General features: G+C 38.8%; 1 protein-coding gene across 1 annotated transcript in view; it reads right to left on the minus strand.

The window, feature by feature from the left end:
* MYO10 (myosin X) overlaps window positions 1-21134 on the minus strand; it is a gene marked incomplete at both ends in the record, with an annotated part of 150740 nt that overhangs the window by 57593 nt on the left and 72013 nt on the right. The window contains 11 exons of the mRNA XM_079533292.1: window positions 1168-1234; window positions 1449-1549; window positions 1721-1867; window positions 2570-2688; window positions 3413-3542; window positions 5835-5938; window positions 6594-6678; window positions 6794-6807; window positions 7677-7801; window positions 9256-9390; window positions 14263-14450. Of these exons, the coding sequence (XP_079389418.1) occupies window positions 1168-1234; window positions 1449-1549; window positions 1721-1867; window positions 2570-2688; window positions 3413-3542; window positions 5835-5938; window positions 6594-6678; window positions 6794-6807; window positions 7677-7801; window positions 9256-9390; window positions 14263-14450 (1215 nt within the window). The remainder of the gene's footprint in view (window positions 1-1167; window positions 1235-1448; window positions 1550-1720; window positions 1868-2569; window positions 2689-3412; window positions 3543-5834; window positions 5939-6593; window positions 6679-6793; window positions 6808-7676; window positions 7802-9255; window positions 9391-14262; window positions 14451-21134) is intronic.

Here is a 21134-nt window from a genome sequence, read left to right on the forward strand (position 1 = left end):
AAAAAATAGGCATGAGTTACACGGATACAGACCTTGTCCTCAGTTTGGAAAAATTACAACGTTCTTGAAGTTACTGTTCGCAGAGAAACACAAAACCGAAAGTACACGACTAAAAACCCAGTCTCTAGAAGACTACAATTCTATTCTCCTGGCAACTTTCCTTTTGAAGCAGATAGTATAAGATATGCAGGCAAAATAAAGAAAAAAGAAGGTACTGGAAGAAGCCACAGTCTTCTTGATGTAGGGAGTATTTAGGTATATACAGTGACATTGGCCCAGAATACAGCTCCAGCCTCCAGGATCTCTGGTGATCGGTAACGTAGGAGCTCCCCAAGTCTGAGTTGTTCAACATTCTTTCTTTCAAGAGTTTATCTACTTACTTGAACCAATGAGAACTTCTAGCACCCACAGTGCCAAGAGCATAGCAAGAGATGCCCAGCTTAACTATGCACCATGCAAATCAGACCCTCCCTTTGTTTTGCATATGTCTCTGCATAATTTCCTTTGATGTTCCCTACTTCTTGTACTAGCATAGGCAGTAAGCAAAGTAAGCTACTTTGCAGTTAATTATATGTCCAGCAAGTTTTAGGTTGATACAGCCTCTCAGAAGAACACAGTTCTTCAGGTGCACATTTTAATAAGTTACGTCCCGTCAGACCAGAAGGGGCTCTGCCAAACTCCACTGTCCTAATGGCTGTCACATCTGGACAGATGCATTTTCTGCCCACCACCACAGTTCTGTGATCACTTGAACTCAAAAAGCCATTCACTCCACTACAGAGATAAATTCATGCTGCTTTCTTGTACTGCTGCCAGAAGTGAACACAAACAAACTATATGTAACTTAGGCTTGGACATCAGATGGAATTCAGCCATTTCTTGGCAGTGATCTTAGATCTCAGATGCCCTTTGTTGCTAATATTCCTATTAATAATCATGCAGAAACCCTTTCTCTTCTATGTGTTTTTTTAGTACTAACACAAGTCAAATTACAGACGAAGCAAAAAAAAAAAAAAAATTTTTAAAAAAATCACATCAAAGGTTCACTACTTAAACATACAAGAGCTGCTATCATCTACAATTGTTTTTTGTTGTCAAGAAGTGTTTTAAAAACATTACTTAAGAGCACAACCTAGAATCAGGTACTGATATCAAATACTTTATTACCTTTTCAATAAGATCCAAGCATTCACCATTGTCTGTCCAGTCAATATCCTCCCAAACTAGCCCTTCCCTAAGGAAAATAAGGAGAGCCTTTTTATTGATAACTACAGGGAAAAGATTTTAAATATACAAATGGGAGGAGATTATGGGTTTGTCTTGCAAACTAATGTGATATCAGCTTGCTTTTAAAAAAACATACAGCCACAGAACAAGATAGGTAACCCAAATTTCAGGTGAATATTTTTGTTTCCAAAACTCTTTCAAATTTTACCTGCAACTCTTACCTGCTGTATTCCAGTTGCTCCAAAGAAAAAATGTGCTTATTGAAATACTCCTGGAGCTTTTCATTTGCATAGTTAATATTGAACTGTTCAAAACGGTTTACCTAAAAAGACAAGCAATTTTAAGAGATGCACATACTAAGTGTTTTACTTGCAAACAATGAACTAAGTCATAACACATTTAATAAACAAATTCCAGTGAAAATGACAAACATATACAGAACAACGAAGCATCAGTATCAGACAATCCATCTGAAGAAACTTCTGAAGTGTACCTCGAAGTTTTCAAATCCAAATATGTCCAAAATTCCAATGGACTTGAAGTCCTCCTTGCTTCTGATTCTGCTGTTGATTTTCTTAATGACCCAAGCAAAACACTGAGAATAAAGTGCCATAGCCATAGAATCTCTGCTATCTATTGCCTGCAATAAAAACAACACAATACCTCATTCATCACTTAGCAGACAGCCAGCCAGCGTCCTCTGCACAGCACAACACAAGCTGTAATGCAAGCGGTTTTATATTCCTGTGTACCTTGACAGTAATTGTCTTAATAGACACCAAGATTCCTCAATTAAGCTTTAACAGGGTAAGTTGTAGCATATTTAATCTACATGGCTCTAAAATTGCATTTCAAAACTAAAGCAGACAAAAATTAGAAAACTATAGGCTTAAACTGGGGTTGAAGAAAAGAAAAGGGTAGGAAATAACACATTATTTTGCCCCCTTCCACTAGCAAGCATATTTTGACATATATCTGTCTAATTCATTTCTTATAAATAACAAAAGTATTTTTAATAAAAATGTTCTAAACACCAAATACAAACATCCATAATGGATGTTAGTCTATGTGATCACCATTTGGAAAAAATGTTAAGCAACTAGACAATAACAGTTACAAGAGCCAAGCTAAAAGCCTAGGCAAGAATGATAGAATAGGATCCATTGAGATTTCTAGAAGTCCAATTAAACCTTTCCCAAAAACCTGAACAGAATTTTTGATAGCAATGTTAATGTATGAGCTAAGCTGCTGTTCCTGAGCAACCAAAGATTTAACTCTGATAGAAAATAGATCCATATATTTAAAAGGCCATAGAAACACATCAAAACACAGGTGCTTTTACCTGTTGTATACTAAGAGGTGTTAGGATTTCTTCTCCCCTGAGTATCATTGACCTCTGCGTCAATGCTTCAGTTAACTGTGTGGAGTCCAACCCCAGCAGTTCTGCAGATCTACCCAGAGCTGCCAAAAGGAGACAAATACAAGCATGCTCTTGAATACGTAAGGCACAGTATTATAGATTGAACAGCTGAAGGAATTCAGTAGCAGAAATTCATCACAATTAAGTCACATATTTTTCCTCTAACTGCTACGTAACAAGAATTCCAACAGTCTTCTTACATCAATATACTTTTCCATATACAAAAAGTAAATCAGTTTCCACACGAATGTGTTTCTGCTTTCTTTGGGATGATGAGAATAAAAAAGACCAATGAATTTTTTTTCCTTACATTTATATTTTAATTTGCAGTTTTTCTGTGATATGTAAAACAGCACAAAATATTATTTTTTTATTGCTATATATGAACAAATATTTGAAATGTTCATAAGCCCAGTATTTCCTTAAATGTTTCTAGTTGAGGAACACATTTTTACACTCAAGTTTTAGTATTTTTCTAATGCAAAAATATAATTTCAAGCAAGCAATTGAAGTGGAATTTCACTGGTATTAATGGAATAATATACACTCAAGGTATTCCCTAACCTTCATTGTTGGATGCTAGATCTCAGTTATCTGATTCATCTGTTAAAAAGCAAAACCAACACTTCAATTGACATTTACAGATGCTAAAATGCCATAAGACCCTTTCAATGTCTTTGATATGGTCTGATATACTAGCAATGAATATAAGTTTCATAACCTCAAGAAGAACTGACATACTACGAGGAAGTGCAGCCTTCTCACCTGTTTTAAAGGACACCTGCGCCCCACCAGCAGTGATAAACTCAATGTTTCCTAGATGCAAAATGCCAGCCAGCAGCCTCAAAACTTCTCGCACTTCCTCCTTGCTGAACTGCATCACTTCCATTGCAGTCTGGAATGACATGAGGAGTTCTTAAAAAAAAGAATGCACACTGACTGAATAATGGGGACAAAGACAAACCCACCAACGGTGCTGCCAGGCCCAGTCAGTACTGAGAGTAGACTAGCAGGAGTTAATTCCTTTGCCTTCAGCCAAAAATTAACTACCAGAAATTCCCAAACTTGGGTCTAATATGCTCCTCTGAAACAGTGATCAGGCACTGGAATGGGCTGCCCAGGGAGGTGGTGGATTCATCGACCCTGGAGATGTTCAAGGAATGTTTAAACGTTGTGTTGAAGAACACAGTTTAGTGAGAAATATTGATGATAGGTGGACAGTAGGACTGGATGATCTTGCAGGTCTTTTCCAACCTTGGTTACTCTAGGATTCTCTTTAAGACCAGATCATGGCTTTTCACCCTTACAGTAAAGGCACATCAAGTTATGGTCACTGCAGATAGACAGATGATGTGATAACTTCATTTTTCATAAACGATTGGTTACAAATGGAAAACCTGATTCATGCTGCAAGTAAAAGTGCAGAGGCTGAAGATGTACTTTGTATAGAAGAACTTTCACAACAGAGCTCTAAGAAAGGCAGCAGCACTATGAATTCATCCCCATGCCCACTGTGCAGCTCCTTCCTGTCTCCTACAAAAAGACATACAAAGGAAAGAATGTCTGATGTGCGGGGACTTGAGAATCATCTTGTCTCCAGGAAAGTGTCAATAAAGAAAGCAGAGGGGGGCAAAAGAAGTTTATACTAAGTAATGTTTCCAGGACCTAAATTGCAACAAAGTGGATGAATGGAATTGGAAACAATAGGCAAGTGAGAATGACAAGGTTTCTGCCCACCTCCTGCTCCAGGAAAGCAGCTGAGCAGCATCATGCTGTGCTCAAAGCGTGTCCACGTTTCAGACAGCACAAAAACTCCACCTGCCAACTTAATTTCATACTCCACCCAGCCTTGTGTGATTAGCACAAACTAAATGTTAAGCTAATCTACTTAAGCTATGTGATTATAGTGTAGGGAACACTTCCTACAGCTACCCTCCAAATCAGGAAGTCTCATAGTAAACACAGCTACTGCTTCCAATACACGTTAATTTTTCAATTTGGCAAAAAAGGTGAAGTAGCTAAGCAAATATCATTCAGGAAGGGCATAAAAGCATTCATTCGTATTGATTTTTAAAACCTACTACACATAACCTCAGTGATTTGGCAAGCAATTAGCAAATATACTGTCAGTACACTTTAATTGCTGTGGCTAATTGCTGACATTAGCATGGGTATAAGGCATAAAGCCGTTCAGAGGAAGCCTTCATCAGCATTTGTCTTTCAATCTGAATTTACATCTTTCTCATTTCTATCCTGTAAATTACTCCATATGATTGCATTTTCCACAAGATCCATATAAAGCTTTGGAGTGAAAAAGCAGTGGAAACAGACATACCTGTAATATAAAACAATCTAATAAAACAAATCCTTTTCTACAGAATAGGCTGGCTACTCCCCAGTTGCTGTCTGTTCTGACAGTTTTATGACAGTTTTACGTGAACAATTTCACGTAAGTAGCAGACATAAAATAAGCCTTTTTATAAACATAACTGTCCATTTCACTGTAGATATAGCAGTTCTATTTATACTGAAGGAAGGCAAAGGAGGGACAGGAAATCTACTACTTTATTTTGTGAGCTTTTATAATGAAGAACAAAGGGCGACTCTGTTGTTAGAGGATGTTTGGAATGAGTCAGGTTTAAAGGCAGGATCCAGAACTCTGCTGTCTGCTCACACCTCTGCTTGTAATGCTTTGTTTCATGGAAGATACAGGCTGCTCTGACAAAGGGATCGCAGTTCATGTTTACCTCATGACATGCTTCTCCAGCAAGGCATATGGATAATTTTGGTACAAATTTAGTAAGTTCATTATTCCAAACTCCTGTAAATGTCCCACAGTTGGGCAGGTGCAGAGTTGCAAAGATATGTAAAAGCCCTACTGTCTTCTCAACTGATAGTATTTTATTTCCCAAACATAATCATGTTACTTAATCATAATCTATTTGGAAATGGTAGAATTAAAAATCAAATGCTGGAGGAAAGGTAGAGATGGGCTCAAAGTGACACTAATGTGTTATCAGAAAACTTAAGTCCTCTCAGCATAGTCCTCAATGGGAGAGCTTCAGACAGAAGCAGAATGTCAGAGAGAGCACAGGTAAGTACAGGAAGCCTTTGTTCTCTACTCCATCAGTTGGCCCCAGGTGTCTGCACCTCTAACGTTTTTTAAAGAATTAGTGAAACAACTCACAATGACTTCTTTGAAAGAATCCTTGTCACTGATTGTCTTATCCACTATACACCCAGACTGATTCAGGTAGTGGTAGTTCTCCGGTACAGATAAGTAAAAAGCATCTGATGAGGGGAGAAAAGAGGAAGAGTGAAAAAAAATACCTCCAAGCAAAAGCTCTCTGCAGATTAGTATGTCAGAACTACACAGTTCACAATTTATTTGCTCAGAATTATGACAATGTATGATCAAAATTCTAAATTAAAATCAAACATGGCGTTTTATTTTGCTGTGTTTCGTTTTATTTAGCTGTACGATAGAGATAATTCTACTTTTTAGCGTGCAAAGGCATCAGGCCCAAAGGGAGATACTGACACAGCTTTAGGCAAATTTGCACATACACAAATGTCATTTCTTTTGTTCAGTGGATTTATTCTTTATGAGAGAAGATTAGAGGAACCAGGATTCTCCTCTTTGTTGCTGTGGAGTTATTCAGTACTGGCAAAAATATTCAGCTTGAACAGAGTGAAGCATGTTTGTCCCCAGGTAGTTTTCCCGGGGCCACAGCAGAAGCTGAGAGAAAAATTACCCACAGCTCGGTGACATTTCTCAACTAAGCAGGTGACTTTATTAAGTAGAGCTCAGATTCACACCCCATAAATTCCAGCTGGATAAATAATCTATTTCCTCTCTTAGCTTATTAGGTTTCTGCTGCTGTCGCTGTGGCTGACTGCTAATATAGAGCCACTACAGTTGTGGGATTTGAGCTTTGCCACTCACCTTTCTCCCTCTCTTCAATCCCTGCCAGCAGAGCATAGAATATATGATAATTTCTTTCCCCAGGATTTTGTCTTACTACACGATTCTGTCAAAGTAAAAAATAGTTTATATTTCAGTATTTTAAGATGAACATTCTTAATCTACAGTTTCAAACAAAATATCAAACAAAATTAACTGAGAGTAAGCAAATGTCAACTTACTTTTTCCAATAAATCTACAGCCAAGAACAAAAACTGTGGTCAAGGAATAAAACAAAAAGAAATTAATGCACAAGCTATGTATAAATTTAATTCTTTCATCTGGGATGATAGGAAGATCATCACAGTCTCTTCTTATTACATGTCTATTGCTACAATAGATGAACAAAGTAGCAACAACAGTAATATTACAACAGTTATAATGTCAGTGTATTCCCAATGTAATCACCTCTTCTCCTCCATCCCATCAGAACTGGACTTGCAACTTCTTACATTTTAAACAGCATCTGCTTTCCTTTACTTTAACTTTCATGTAAAGTTTTGGAGTACCTTTCAGGATGAAATTTGGTCCCTGGGTGGAACATCCTTGGGTATGTTCTTATCTTCACATGCTTCTGGAATTGGCTCATAGCTCAGTTTTGCCAGTTGCAAGGCAAACCCAAGCACATGACCCACCCACACTCACAATGTAGAAATTCAGCAGCTCTGCTCTTTTAAGTACTTTTCCAGAACTCAGAAATGTATGTTCAGATATAATGAATGAAGGAAAGAGCTTGGGATAACTCAACTTATCCCAAGAACTAAGGCCTAAGGCTCTATTAGCTCACTACGTAGAAGCATGTGCACGAATCATGCTAGCAGCAGCAACATAAAATCCTGATCCTCCAAGAGTCTACACATCCCACCCTGACACAAACACATGGGTGTGTTTGCACAAACTCATACCGAATTTCGTGTTACTACTTCCTTTTCCCAACCTAGATGAGGTCAATTTAATTGTGTGTATTTCAAAATAGGGTAAAAAGACAGAAAAGTGTAAGTCACTTCTCTCTCAGCCCTCCATAGAGGAGATTGCAAACGGAGGCAAATCACCAAACAAGGATACAATCTATAATTCTTCCTCCCTGAATGTTTCCTTTCTGACAGATGTTCAGCTGAATAAACTTCCCAAAGCGACTTGAGTTGCTGTTGTAAACAGTCTTCGCATTGCCAAAAGCTTCCATAATTGGACTGTGAAAATACAGAAGAATGACAAAGGTGTTAATGTGTGACCAGAATGACATGAGTTTCACAGGAGGCTGGCGAACAAAATAGCACTCTGTAAAGCCTACTTCTAACACCCTCCTCAGCCACAGACAACATCCTCAGTACTATCCGTAATTTATTAGCAATGGGTATCTCAATTTTCTATCAAGAGATGCAATTATTCAAGAACAAGAAGGCTGACAGTCCTAAACTACTTGTCAGCTTAATCAGTAATTGTGCAAAAGATGCACATGGCTTTCATTATAGTACTCAAATCATAAAAATAAGAAATCTCAATTCATGCAAATTGTTATACAGGTGTAGGAAAAATAGGGCTTGTAATAAGGAAATTAAAAAAATGTACACAAAGATACAGTCAGTAAAAAGATAAAGATGAGATGAAGCATGATAAACAAAAGTAACAGCATCTCAAATTGTCTTTGTTGTTAAATAGCTTAGAACCATGTGGTATTGCATTTGAACACAGAGAACTTCTTTATGCTTGTGCAGTGTCCAACTTATCTGATGCATTTACTCATCTGTCTTATCAGTCCTCCTTATCTTCCCTTTACTGCTCACATAGTTTATCCTCACCATGCTGTATCTTGCTCTACCATATCCTCAGGCTGTATAAACGAATCGTTTCTTCCTCCCATCACCCATTTCCCTCTCTGATTACCTGAATTCAGCTCTGAACAAAAATGAAAACTGCTACTAAATCATCCATCTCCAGACCATGAATCTTTCTGCTTCATCCCAATGTGATCATGTCTCTCTAGAGCATCTGGGTACTTCTGTTTAATGGAATTTTGCCCATCTTCCAATAGTCATCTTATTGTCTACTACACGCACCTACATCTTTATATTGTAAGCTCTTTTATTTCAATGACAAAACTTTGCCTGTTGGAAAAAATATTTTTTATGTCAGCAGTGCTGACCACTATAAAAGCAGTGAACGTATATATTATACTGCACATGTAGAGAGACTGTCTTTAAATCACTTCTCAGCTATTCAGTCTTTTCAGACAACACTAGTAATAATTCACACAAATCTACATAGGAAGAAAGGAAGGTTACCACATTCATGAGGTGATTTTAAGGGCATTAAAAGGCATATATGGCTGGGGGTTGGGTGGGGAGGAGGGGGGGGGCAGTTTGAAGGGGCAGAAATTTCTCCAGTCTTTCACAGCTGCTTGATGCACTTAGAGATCTTCACAGGATTTTGATCCAACCAACTTTTTCTTAACCTCACCACACCTTAATACGTGTATGTAAAACAGCAATAGGGCCCTTGGTACAAATAAAGAATAAAATCATGTTTTTCCATTAAACCAAGCTTTAATTTTTTTCATCTTCTAAAATTGTCACACCTCTGTTAATAAGACCTTCATTCACCACCCAGGGCAATGTGCCCTGGTACAAAGGGAGTACCTGCTTACCTGCTCTCAAGAATGGCTTGCTCCACACAGGAGGTCTTCTCTCTGCAAGACATCTCCAGCGAATGTTGGCTCATTGCAGACAAGAACTTGAGAATCAGCTTAGTGCTTTCTGTCTTACCAGCACCACTTTCACCACTGAAAGAGAAGTGGCAGAAAGTGTTTTGACAGTTACATCCAAAGGTGATGGGAAACACTTCTAGCGCAGTTGGTATCTGCATGATTACGTGCTTTTGTTTTTGTGCTTAGAATGTACCAGGCTCAGCACTGAGTCAGGACAATGATCTACCTGCCCACTCTAGACCTCTGCTAGCCACCATTACACAGGTGCCCAGAATTTCCCCTCTATGTTCCTCCATCTTCCAGACATTTGCTGCTCAGAAGGTTCCAGATCTAGAAGGTGGTTCCAGATCTAGACATGGTTTCTGTGTGTCTTTTAACCACAATGGATTTTTATTTCATTGGTTTCTAGCCATTTCCACATGCAGTCATGCAATACTTTTGATTACAACTTTTTTTTTCTCTCCTGGAAACTACATCTAGTTCCACAAAATTGGACATATATCTAAATCAAAAGGAAAAGGGCTTGTACGCAGTACTCGATACATGAGCAAAGAATACGTTTACTCAATGATCTCTATTTTGTCCTCCATTTTTTAGTAAGTATTTGATTCTATTTAGTTTTATGACCACTACTGAGCATTAAGTGGATGGGTTCTTTGACACATTTAGCTCTCTGGCATGGTGCTTTTCAGCTTGGGACTCATTATTTTATGTTCATCAAATTGCCTCTGCAGCTTTCTTTGTAAAATGGTTTATAAAACACATTCTTAATGAAATGAAGATCAAGAACAAGCACACTAAACTCTGAAGCTTCTTATACAATCCTACAGCACTAGACTAACAGCAGATTAAGTTGGATCAGTCTTTCAGATTCCTTAGAAGACCTATGCCTAAAAAGATGCTGTCAAGGGCCATAAAAAAAGGCGCTTTTTTTAGTACACAGTCAAATCTTTACAGCAGCTTTTTATCTCATGAATTTAATGTCCAGCTTGTTTCACATCACTGCACTCAGTATTCTGAATATATTGTGTGACAGGAACCCACAAGGCCCTCACTAAAGAGATTTTTAACCTTCCTCCATGATTTGTTCTACACTGAGAATCTCACCAAGGGCGCAATAGTCTGAACTTTGAACTGCCGCAATGGAAGAGGGGTCACAAGGAGAGACTTCTCATTCTGAAGAACATAATGCAAGTGTGGCTGTATCCACATAACTCTAAATCACTTCTCATTTCTGTCCTTCAGCTTTAAATCTCCAGAGACAGATGGACACAGACAGAATAGCCCCCCTCAGCAAATATTGTTCTTCAAACGCACATGTGAATTTTGGTGTGTCAGTCTCATAAGAGAGCCTTCCCTTCACAAGCCTGGGTCTCATCCAAAGAACAGTTTGTTTTATGTTTATCTTCAAGCTGAAGAACAACAAGAAAAATGTCAGGCCATCAAATGATAACAGAGAGAACAAACTGCTGTCACACTGTGATTTCCCACTCGTGGCATCAAGCTGAATGTAATTCAGGGTGACTCTTGCTGTTCCTTGTACTGTTCTGCAATTCTGAGTGCTTTTAAGTGGAAGTACTATTATATCAGAGACAATATTTTTGCTCATTTCTGTATGGATTAAGCCATCTTAAATAAAGTATTAAAAATACAACCTATTTTTCTGTTCTTACAACAGTGGGGTATGGGGGCTTGAATTTAGTCCCAACTTATGAAAATGCCAGCTAATCACAGGTGAACTCAGCCCCTGCTTTTGACCAGGACAAGCTGCTTAGCTATTCTTTAAACAAGAGAGACTCCTTCTGCTCCTACCAAGGCACCCAGGCTTCCTACCAGCCCTTCAGCCCAGCTGATGGGCATGACATTTCACTGTCCATGAATAGCAACCATGTCAGCTGAAAAAATCAAAAGACATAACAGTTTTTTAATGTGTCTGTTGTAGTGCTAAAGTTAACTGTGGCAGGCTTTTGTTTTTGTTTTAAATGAAATTGAGATCAATGTGAAATTAAACGTTATTCAATATAGACATTTTTTTCATTTTCTTTACTGAAATACAACATCTTATGTCTTGGAGAATGAAAACACCATTTCACAACTGTGTTAATATTACAATGCCCAGGCTGTGCACACTTTCTTCAGTTTCTTCAATATGCCATTCTGTTGACATTTAGGCTGCAATGTCTTTTTTATGCAGCATTATCATGAATTGGAATAAGCCTGTGTAACACAGAATAATAAATAAGCACCTACAGATGGCTCCGTTTAATATTATCTCTTCTGTAATCTCCTCCTTTTTAACCTTTGCTCAATATACCAAAAAAATGTATTGAGTCACTACTGCTGACTCAAACCATATTATGTTTTTTTTCCCTGAAACAAGCTGTTGAATCAGATTCTTTTCTTATTATCCCTCTCATCTTATTCATACAGAAAAATATTCCAGGTGTTTTAACAGTCTAGAACCTTTGTCACAGTTTTTTTTTGTTTGTTTGTTTTTTAAATTCAGTGCTACATCTCTAAGAAGCTCCAAAACAAAAGGGAATTTAATCTGACTGCCAGCAGGGGGCACTTCAAGTCCAGAGGATCACAAAAAAAGCATTCTGAGCTTCACTTAATTGGGCTGCTAGATGAGTTACTGGGTCTTCAGATCCCAGTAACAGCAGCAGGTAGATATCAGAATGTGAAAGTTACTCTAATAATCGATTAATTTTAACTGATGTTACTGTTTAATGTGTTTTTGTGGTGGAACAAAATTCTCCCTTTGAAACAATGCCCTTAATAAGTTTTGGTTATCCCTGCAGTGTTCAGGCAGTTTGACTTAATGAACTGTTCTATCTGTTACGTGAAATATAAGACAAAGACATTTACCCAATTTCAGACATTGAAGAGCTTCACAGCACCACTATTTCAAACGCCAGAAATAAGCAGGAACACCTGAGAGTGACTTGTTTGAACACCTTAATCTAAACCAGTAAATTATACAGGCACGAACGGAATGTGGAAGATGACTACCAAGTTGCTGTGTCTTCACTCCTGAAGCCCCAGACTAAGAATGCAAGCATGGGAGTTTTCCTTAACCTCAGCAGAGCCACTGAAAACCATTAGTTATTTAAAAAACAAAACAAAACAAAACAAACAAACAAACAAACTGCCCAGAGTCATTTAAAGATAGAGCAGATATCGCTGTTCTAGAAAAGTAGATTTTACTTTTAATTGCTTGTTTTGAATTGTATCTTCCTTCATATTTTGTAGAAACTAAAAGCAACCTTGTAATATGAAAACAGCCTTGAAAACTTGCCTGAAACACTGAACTTTTACAAATCCCTGCTTTAACTCAGGCTACAGTAAGCTATTTTAAAAGAGTCTGCTAAGGCAAAACTCCTCCATATTATGGTTTATCTGTACCAAGGTTTACAGAGACTGTTTGAGACTCCTCTGGAACATTAGAGACTTCTGCTTGTTTCCTTTTTAGGACACAACCTGCTTTTCTCTTGGCAGCTTGTGGGGAACTGGAAGGAAAGGTAAATATGTAGGCTAGAACAGAATGAAATTAATAAAGATAACAATGGCCACCTGCTAGGCACCAGACATGATTTCAGACCCCCAAATTTGAGTATGCGAATTGCTCACAGGTAACAACCTGACATTACACCATGGAATCATGACTCCACGCTAGCTTTTTTCACATGATCAAGATTAAAACTTTGTATGTATAGAACTACATATGAAATTAAAAAATTAAAGTAAAATAAAAAAAAAATACAATTTAAAAAAAGCTAGAAAAGCACACACAGCTCAGTTCACCCGTGTCTTTGTCATCACCAGGCAGGACCTGCCCAGAGGAGAGGGCATGCAGGGTCTATGAGCCAAGAGCTTTCAGCTAGTCAAAAACAGAGCTAGCTGTGTCGCATGCACCTCATCCACATTTCTAACAATGGCTTGTGTGCTGAACTACATGCACCAAATCCTCTTCTTAGGAAACCTTGCAATTTCTTTCTGTAATTTTAAATGGTGATGGAAACTGCCTATTACAAAATGTGCTGCTCCCACTTTGCCTCATCCTCTCTCTGTCCTGATGGCCATTAGTGCTTTGATCCTACTACTGTTGCATGGGCTCCCAGGGAGGATTAATATTATGTCACCTTGTGTTCAGCTCCCACACCAATCACATTTACTTGTGCTGTAGGCTGTTGGACACAAAGAGCAAACAGGCACAGAAATACTTTAAAGGGGAGAAGGAGGAAAAACAAAAAGCTCTCCCTGCATTGTGCATCAGCTCCTTTATTGAGCCTGAAGGTGCCATGCTGCGATTGCCTCCAAGCTGGTCCTGCTTACCTGGCAAGCAAGACTTCAGTGTCTCCATGCATGTGTGCACCAATGCAGCAGAGCTGACAGGCTGGGAACAATGAGCCACACCAGGCAAAGAGCTCTGTTCACTGCTCTTCAAGAGGAGCTGAAAGCTGCTAAAAGCTAATGAAATGCCAACTGTTCTTAGTGCACATTCAGCAGCAGCAAGATCCTGAATACCAGTGATGTAGTGGATCAAATGGGAAGCTATTAAACTGTCATTACATTAAAGCAGGACAAGATTAAGAAAGGAAAAATAATCAGGCACAATCATGCAGCTGAAATGGGGATGGTTTCTTCTTTTGCTGCTGTTATTTACAGCATTTCTTGAGACTGGTGTAGGTCTTTTTTCTTTTTTTTTTTTTCCCCTCTAGATACAAGACCAGGCATCTAGTGGAGACAAATTACTGAACTGCACATGGATGTGTTTTAAAAGTCTAACATGATACATACTTCAAAGCTCTCTTCCAAAACTCTGATGATTGAAAGCCTGCTTTCTTGTAGAATTTTCCTCTCTGTTCAGTCCAAATATTTGTTTCTAACTCTTGGAAGGTTCAGTGTCAGGGATAACAAGGTATAATCACAGCAGCAGCCATTTACCTGATGAGGATACACTGGTTGTCATGACGCTTCCAGAGGCAGCGGTAGCACTCGTTTGCCACAGCAAAGATGTGAGGTGCAATCTCACCCATGTGGTGCTTGCTGTATTTCTCCATGGCAGCACAGTCATACAGGCCTGGGATGGTCTTGTAAGGGTTCACAGAAGCCACTATGGAACCAATGTATGTCTGCAAGCACACAAACCAGAGCTGTTACTAGATGTGAGGTAGAACAGAATCATAAACCTCAAAAATCAAGGAAAACAAACACGTTTCTAAAAGTGTATCACTCTTCATGGAGTTTGGATAAGGGCAGAAAGTAATTTTCCCCTTTGAATAAGAGCAGCAGAAGGATGAAAATAAGCATCAGACAACATGGCAGACACCAGCCCAATTACAGGGTAACAGGCCCTAAGGAAAACACGCGAATTGGCAGATGTTGACAAAACCCTGGATGTACACAAAAATTGACTACTGCTTTGAAGCACAATGGCAATTGAGGAGGCATTCATTTCTATCCCATTGCAATTATAAAGCACATCAGTTAAAGCCACCCAGGTAATAGCTTGTGTCTACTGCAATAACTAATTGAGCTGAGGTAACACATAATCACGTGTAACAGTCTATTTGCACTGCTGTTTGTTTTCTATCTTTTCCACCTGCTTCACAGTTATTCTCTAGCCAATTGACCACATTCTTCAACTAAAATCCTATTAAGTGAGGCAGGAGATAACATTAAGCACATTATCTGCAGAATTTCCAGTGCATTTATGGGGCATGCAAAATGGACTGATCTATCATAAGGTGTGTGTGGGAGGGGTTCCCACTGTGACAACAATGTCATTTTGTTAAGTACTCATTCTGGGGTTACATGCCAGAAACTAACACCCGGCTCCAACAACCCTACTGTGCACTTGCAAAGATCTGGGCTGCTGCTCCATAACGTGGTCCCCATACACAGACAGATGCTTTGTCAACAGATAATCCTGTCATCACCACCAGGAATCAGCTATGAAGTTCACAGCAGGACTGGCGGCGCTCTCTTCATTCACCTTACCCAGACAGGGCTCCAGCCTCCACTTCAGCACCTTCTTCAGCAAAGTCTCCATGGGTACACTTGCCAAGGCTCTGGCTATCAGCTCCCTCACATCTTCCTCTCCTCTCTTTCAAGCTATTCCATGTCCCCAGAGCATTTACATTTTCCACCTACCTGCCCCCTCCCTCCTCTTCCCCTTAATTAATATGTAATTATCACGGTGTATCAGCTCTCCTATCTCACCATTACCCTGCTGTTTTATTTCCCATTATCCATCTGCTCATCTTCTGCCAAGCCCAACACAAGCAGCTGAGCAGCAGTAGAGCTAAGGGAATACAGAAATGTCCTTGAAATTACGACGATTTTATTAGATGAAATGGGAATACTCCTCCTCACTCCAGTACATTTTACTGAACTAAGAGCTTTCAGTCCATGTGCTTTATAAAAACTGCTATGCTGTGCAATAGCTCATAAGGTTTCAGCTAGAGGAAAGATACCATTTCAACACAAGATCGTATCACAGGGCAATTGCAGCACTAAGACAACCACTTAATTTCTTGGGATCATCCCCTCTTGAACAAACTTCCTCAGTTCAATAAATATTTCAGCACAGATTGCATGGGAAAAATTTTAAGAAGTTTTGTTTGTTTTCTTTGCTGTGTTTTTAAAAATTTATTTACATGAATATAGTGCAAGTACAACCAATGCAACAGGCCACTACACATCTTTACCTTATTTAGATGTTTGACTGAAGCCTTATTAAAAAGTAAGCATAATAACTTGATGCACACTACGGTAAGAGATGCCATGGCAAACAAGGAAATAACCCCCCTCCAAACATATGAACACAGATAATATGTCCATGAAAATAAGGAGGCAGCATTAATTTCGGAGCAACCTGCATATTAAATTTTTATTTTAAGTCGATCCTCCACCTACCACCTTCCCTCTGGCATCTCTACAAGCCCTGCAGTCAGGGACTGAGGCATGGTCAGATGGTCACCTACACACGGCACAGCTGCTGGCTGCTCACCTCACTTGTCCCTGCACAGGGCTCTGCCTTCTGTCCCCCTGGAAGCCCTGATCAGCCTCCCAATCTGACTGCTTGTTTTCAGGTTAGGCTTTCCAGTTTTATAAGTGCAAGCATCTTAGCAGCAACTTAAACTGGTGCTAAGACACAAAAAAATAGGCAGGGCTGCCAAGTTATCTCCTGAGCTATTCCTGCACCAGGCATCATCCATACTGCAAATTAGAGCAGTTCACTCAGAAACAGGAAGTCAGAATTACTTTATTATGCTAACATCATAGAGCAGCTGTTCAGATGAAATTGCAGAGAAGGTATTTTCACTCTCACTTTGCTTAAAAGGGAGTGAATTTTTTTTGGTTTTTTTTTTTTTGCTCTTTGCTCCTTGCAGTTTCTAATCTAATTCTTGCAGTCAATAATTGCTTATTTTAACGAAAGCAGTTCAAACTCCAAAGCAGTTATGAATAGGAGAAATATTCAGGTGTCTGCCAGAGCACAAGGAAGCAGACAGAATTTCTGAAGATTTCCTGTTGAAAAAGTCTGAGGGGAATTTCGAAGCCCTGTGTAGGGTTTATATCACAAGCCTGCTTTCTTCTGTTATAGACTAAACCGGCAACAACTCATTATAATAATGATTACCAGTAATAAATAAATTTGTATCCAAAAATAATTAAAATTGAGCAATTTAGTCTGAATCATGCTTTAATTAATTAAGCAATTAAATGTTGTCCTCCTTTTCTGCATTCAAATTTTTTACTGAAGTTTTACAGATTTTACACTAGATGATCACTGTCGTCCCTTTCAATCCAGACCATCTTATGATTTTATGATTCTATGATTTCCCAGAACACTTCTGCTCTGCATTTTAACACAAAAAGAGGAAATGAGATTGTTTGCTGGTCCTCTAAGAAAACTTTCAAAATTAGAAATTCAAACCCTGTCTTCTCAGCCACACTTTCAGTAAGACGGTGGCATCACAGGATTCAGGCCTTCTAAGTAAAAGGAGAAAGTAAGAAATTTCCCTTAAAAGTTTTTTTCAGGATCTCTACACACAAAAACAACAGATAAGAAAGCTGCCCTACTACCCAATCACTTCATTAATCCTATAAATCTAACACCCTCTATAGATCAGGACCACCATTGATCTTTTCCCCTTCACGCGATCTCTTTCACGTATATCTTATCAGCCTTTTGCTCCATGCCCAGCAACCATCCACCTTCCACTCCTTCACCATTATGCCAAGACCAGGATTACACCACAATAGCTTTCCTATTCCCAAGGATTCTTTAATGATCTCCGTGTCTTACCCAGGCATGCTTTTCCCATCTAAGGTCATCAGTTTTATCACATGCAGTTTTTCTCATAACCTCTGCTCCCCCTCTGCATCAAGGTACTTCTCTGTAATTCCCAGACTTTTAGCATCCGATTTTTTTATTCTTAAATAAATAAATAAAAAGAAAAGGATTTATTTCAAGTTTAGCATGTGGTGCTCCAGGAAGGGTGGACAAGACGGTAGGAAGACTCTGCTGAAGGGCATTACATGTTGCTCCCAGTCTTTGATCAACAATTTGAAACTCATCTGAAGCTAAAACTGGCTGCACCATTGAAACAGGCATAAGAAGACTACACTCCTCAATTTCAATCACTGTGCTCCTTCACTAACACCAAATATAAATACATTCTTTACTATTTTTCTTTTTTTGATACTAGAAATGCTGGAACTGATCAAATACAGAATTAAGATGTTTTGTAACAGATATACACATTAACACTAAGCTACTACTTTGTCCGGACCAACTCTCTTTTCACTGTACTTTCAATACTTTCTCCTTTGGGAACAAAAAAAACATCTATGCTTATTACAAAAAAACAAAATTACATTTACAGACACATCAAAAATTATGTTTCTGGATTGTTTTTGAGCAACTCCTGACTGCTGGAGTCACTGAAGGAATGGATCCTCTCTCTGACAAGGACTGATTGGTTGTGTCATGTTTGGTTGTTGATGGAGTATCAACCTGACAATTTATTCAATAGCATATGTTGAAAGATTATCTCTGTTCCACACTAGTCTCAAACCTTTAAATCATCAAGGTTACAGTAGCAACACCCAATTACAATGCTTGTGCTTTCACAGCACGTGCAAAATCCAGACAGTTCTTGAAAGACCACAACACAGCTGTCACACTTCTGTAGCTTTTCAACACTGAATTTCAAGGTTTCAGGGTGCCAACTCTGCAAATGGAAGCATTTCCCAATGCTGTAGACACTGTCTCCATTGCTTCCAGTTCTCCTAGGTAAAACGATTAATTGTACTGATGGCTGCACATATGCTGAAGCTAAGTTAACTAGATCAGCCACCATATACACGTCAGCATAGAAAGGAGAAAGAAAACTGGACCACATTTTGGTGTGCTTTTTGGGGGAGGGAGTAGAAGGGGCACAAGCATGTCATAAGAAGGATGATAATTAATGCTCTTATTCATGGTAGGATCTTGATTTATACTCTCTGTGGTGAGAATGCCTCATATTTCAGCTAGTGTCGTGTTCATTTCACTGGGATGGAATCCAGTTTTCTTCTTAAATTATAAGTTAAAATGTCTGAAGCCAAATTTCTTTCTTAAAAGCCATAATCAAGCTGAATGACTAGACTACAAGTTTAGATGTTTCCAACCAATCAAGCCATTTGTGTGAGGGAAATGTCATACTCTGTAATCATCCCTACATACTTGGGCTTCTGCAACCCTCACCATGTCTGGTGACTCATGGTGGGTTTCCAACAGCCCAAATTTACAACAGCTTTTCTTTCCCCCATTGTTGCACTCCTTGTCAATGCACACATCATCATGTCAAAAGTTTTTCTTTCTTCTTCTCAAAGTCAGCTATGGAACTGACTGCAAAATGACATGTTTGTAAACACAAAGGACATGCTACAAATATGAGACTCAGCATCCTGAGGAGAAAACCTTTTGAAGGGAACCAGAACAAGACAGAGAATATCACTAAGTTCAAGTGCCAACAGGCAGCTGCCTACATTCAGAACCCATGTGCTAGATGTTCTCCCTCTCACAGTTTCCTGCAAGCCTCTTCTCACACACAATCACATTCTTCAACTTCACTCTCAGGCTTCACTACACAACCCCTCAGCCTCTCCTACCAGCCACCTTCCTTATGGTTTCTTCACTTCCTGTACTAAGAACATATCAGATTTGTGGAATATCAGCCATTTCAGCATTTTCAAAGTCAGGCTTTATGCTCGTTTTCATTGGCACAGCTTGCAGCCAGATTTTGGATAGCTTCAGAACATTTGTACGTGATTTCAAATTATGAGAGATCATCTGTTGGACAACAGAATCCTCATTTAGATGAATCTTTTCCATTGTGTTCACCCTTCGATTCAACTGATATGATCTTAAGCTTCCCTTAGTACTGAGCTTTAAGCAATGCTGCCCTGTTTCCAACCCACTCCAAGCACTAAGGCTATGTTATCACTTCAGGAACACAGTGGTGCTTTACAGTCCAGTTACCTTTTAATTCTAAACTATGTTAAGCGAATGCTACACTCCCCTAAGTTTTAACCTTGCGCATTTATAGTGTCCTTGTTTTATAGACAGCTAATTAAAGCTTACAAATCTTTTTATTTCTTAAAAGTAACAAGAAGGTTTTGATCACCTTAGTGATCAACGAAAATAGTGGAACAGTGTGCAGAGGCAACTGTATCGTTCAGCTTTACTCAAGGAAAGTCTCAGGGAAGGTGAAGGACACTGCGAGCCCTCCACAGACTAAGAGACCCATTCCTAACTTAATCTCGCCTTGCTTTTCCATTAAATTTCTCCCGTGAAACAGACAATTCTGTGATGGCAGAGATACTTGAGTAACTTCTCAAATTTTATTCAGAATCTGTACAGAACTACAGAATCTCCAGACTTTTACTGGAGGGTACGAGAATTGAATTGGCTTTGAAGAAATGCCCAAGTATATTCAAAGTGTCAAAGAAGAAAAAAACTCACCTCAAAGCCAAAAAAGACAAAAGCCAACTGGAGAATGTGAAACTACTGTAAAGAAAAACTGATACAAGAGGTACCCAAAGGTAAAAAATAATAGTACTCTGATGTACAAGAACATAATACTGATATCAGACAGACACCTTTCCTGACTTAAGAACGTCACCAGCTTTACCAGTAGTTTTGTGTCTCAGTTTCAAATGGATGGAGTCTCCTTGTTTTTATCACATTTTCTAGGGACTAATAGAAGAGAATCTCTACCACCTATCTACTGGGTGTCAGGATAATCATTTTTAGTGATATAATGCATAGACTTTACATAAAACATCTACTGCCTATGCAAGAATCTTTCTTCACCACAGCCAAGTGAAGAGGTGACCTCCTGAATAGAATAATGTGATCGATCAGGATGAGACATTGATTTTTGCCATTTTCATGTGCTTCAATACAGAATGTGACTGTAGGTTTGCTACAGCCTGAGATACAATCTGTGTGCACAAGTGAACAGCTTAGCTCTAATGAAGAGATCTCTAGTTCAAATGAGAAAAGGCTCCATACAGAGTGGAGACCCCATGGCTTTTCATTTCAAATGGCCCGTGGCCACAAATTGGTTCTTCCTGCTTTGTTATTGTACAATGCTCAAATGATTTTTTCAAAGCTGTCTGAAGGTCTAATTAACCCTCAAGCAAGGGACAGAAATGTTCTTCTTCCCCATCAAAAATCTCAGCAAGATAAAGAGGCTTTTCAGATAAAACACATGCAAATGAAAATAAAAACTCTGGTCAATGGTAATTAGTATCTCTCGAAG

This window comes from Tetrao urogallus (genome assembly GCF_951394365.1).
Source record: "Tetrao urogallus genome assembly, chromosome: 3".
In the NCBI taxonomy this organism is placed as follows: domain Eukaryota; kingdom Metazoa; phylum Chordata; class Aves; order Galliformes; family Phasianidae; genus Tetrao; species Tetrao urogallus.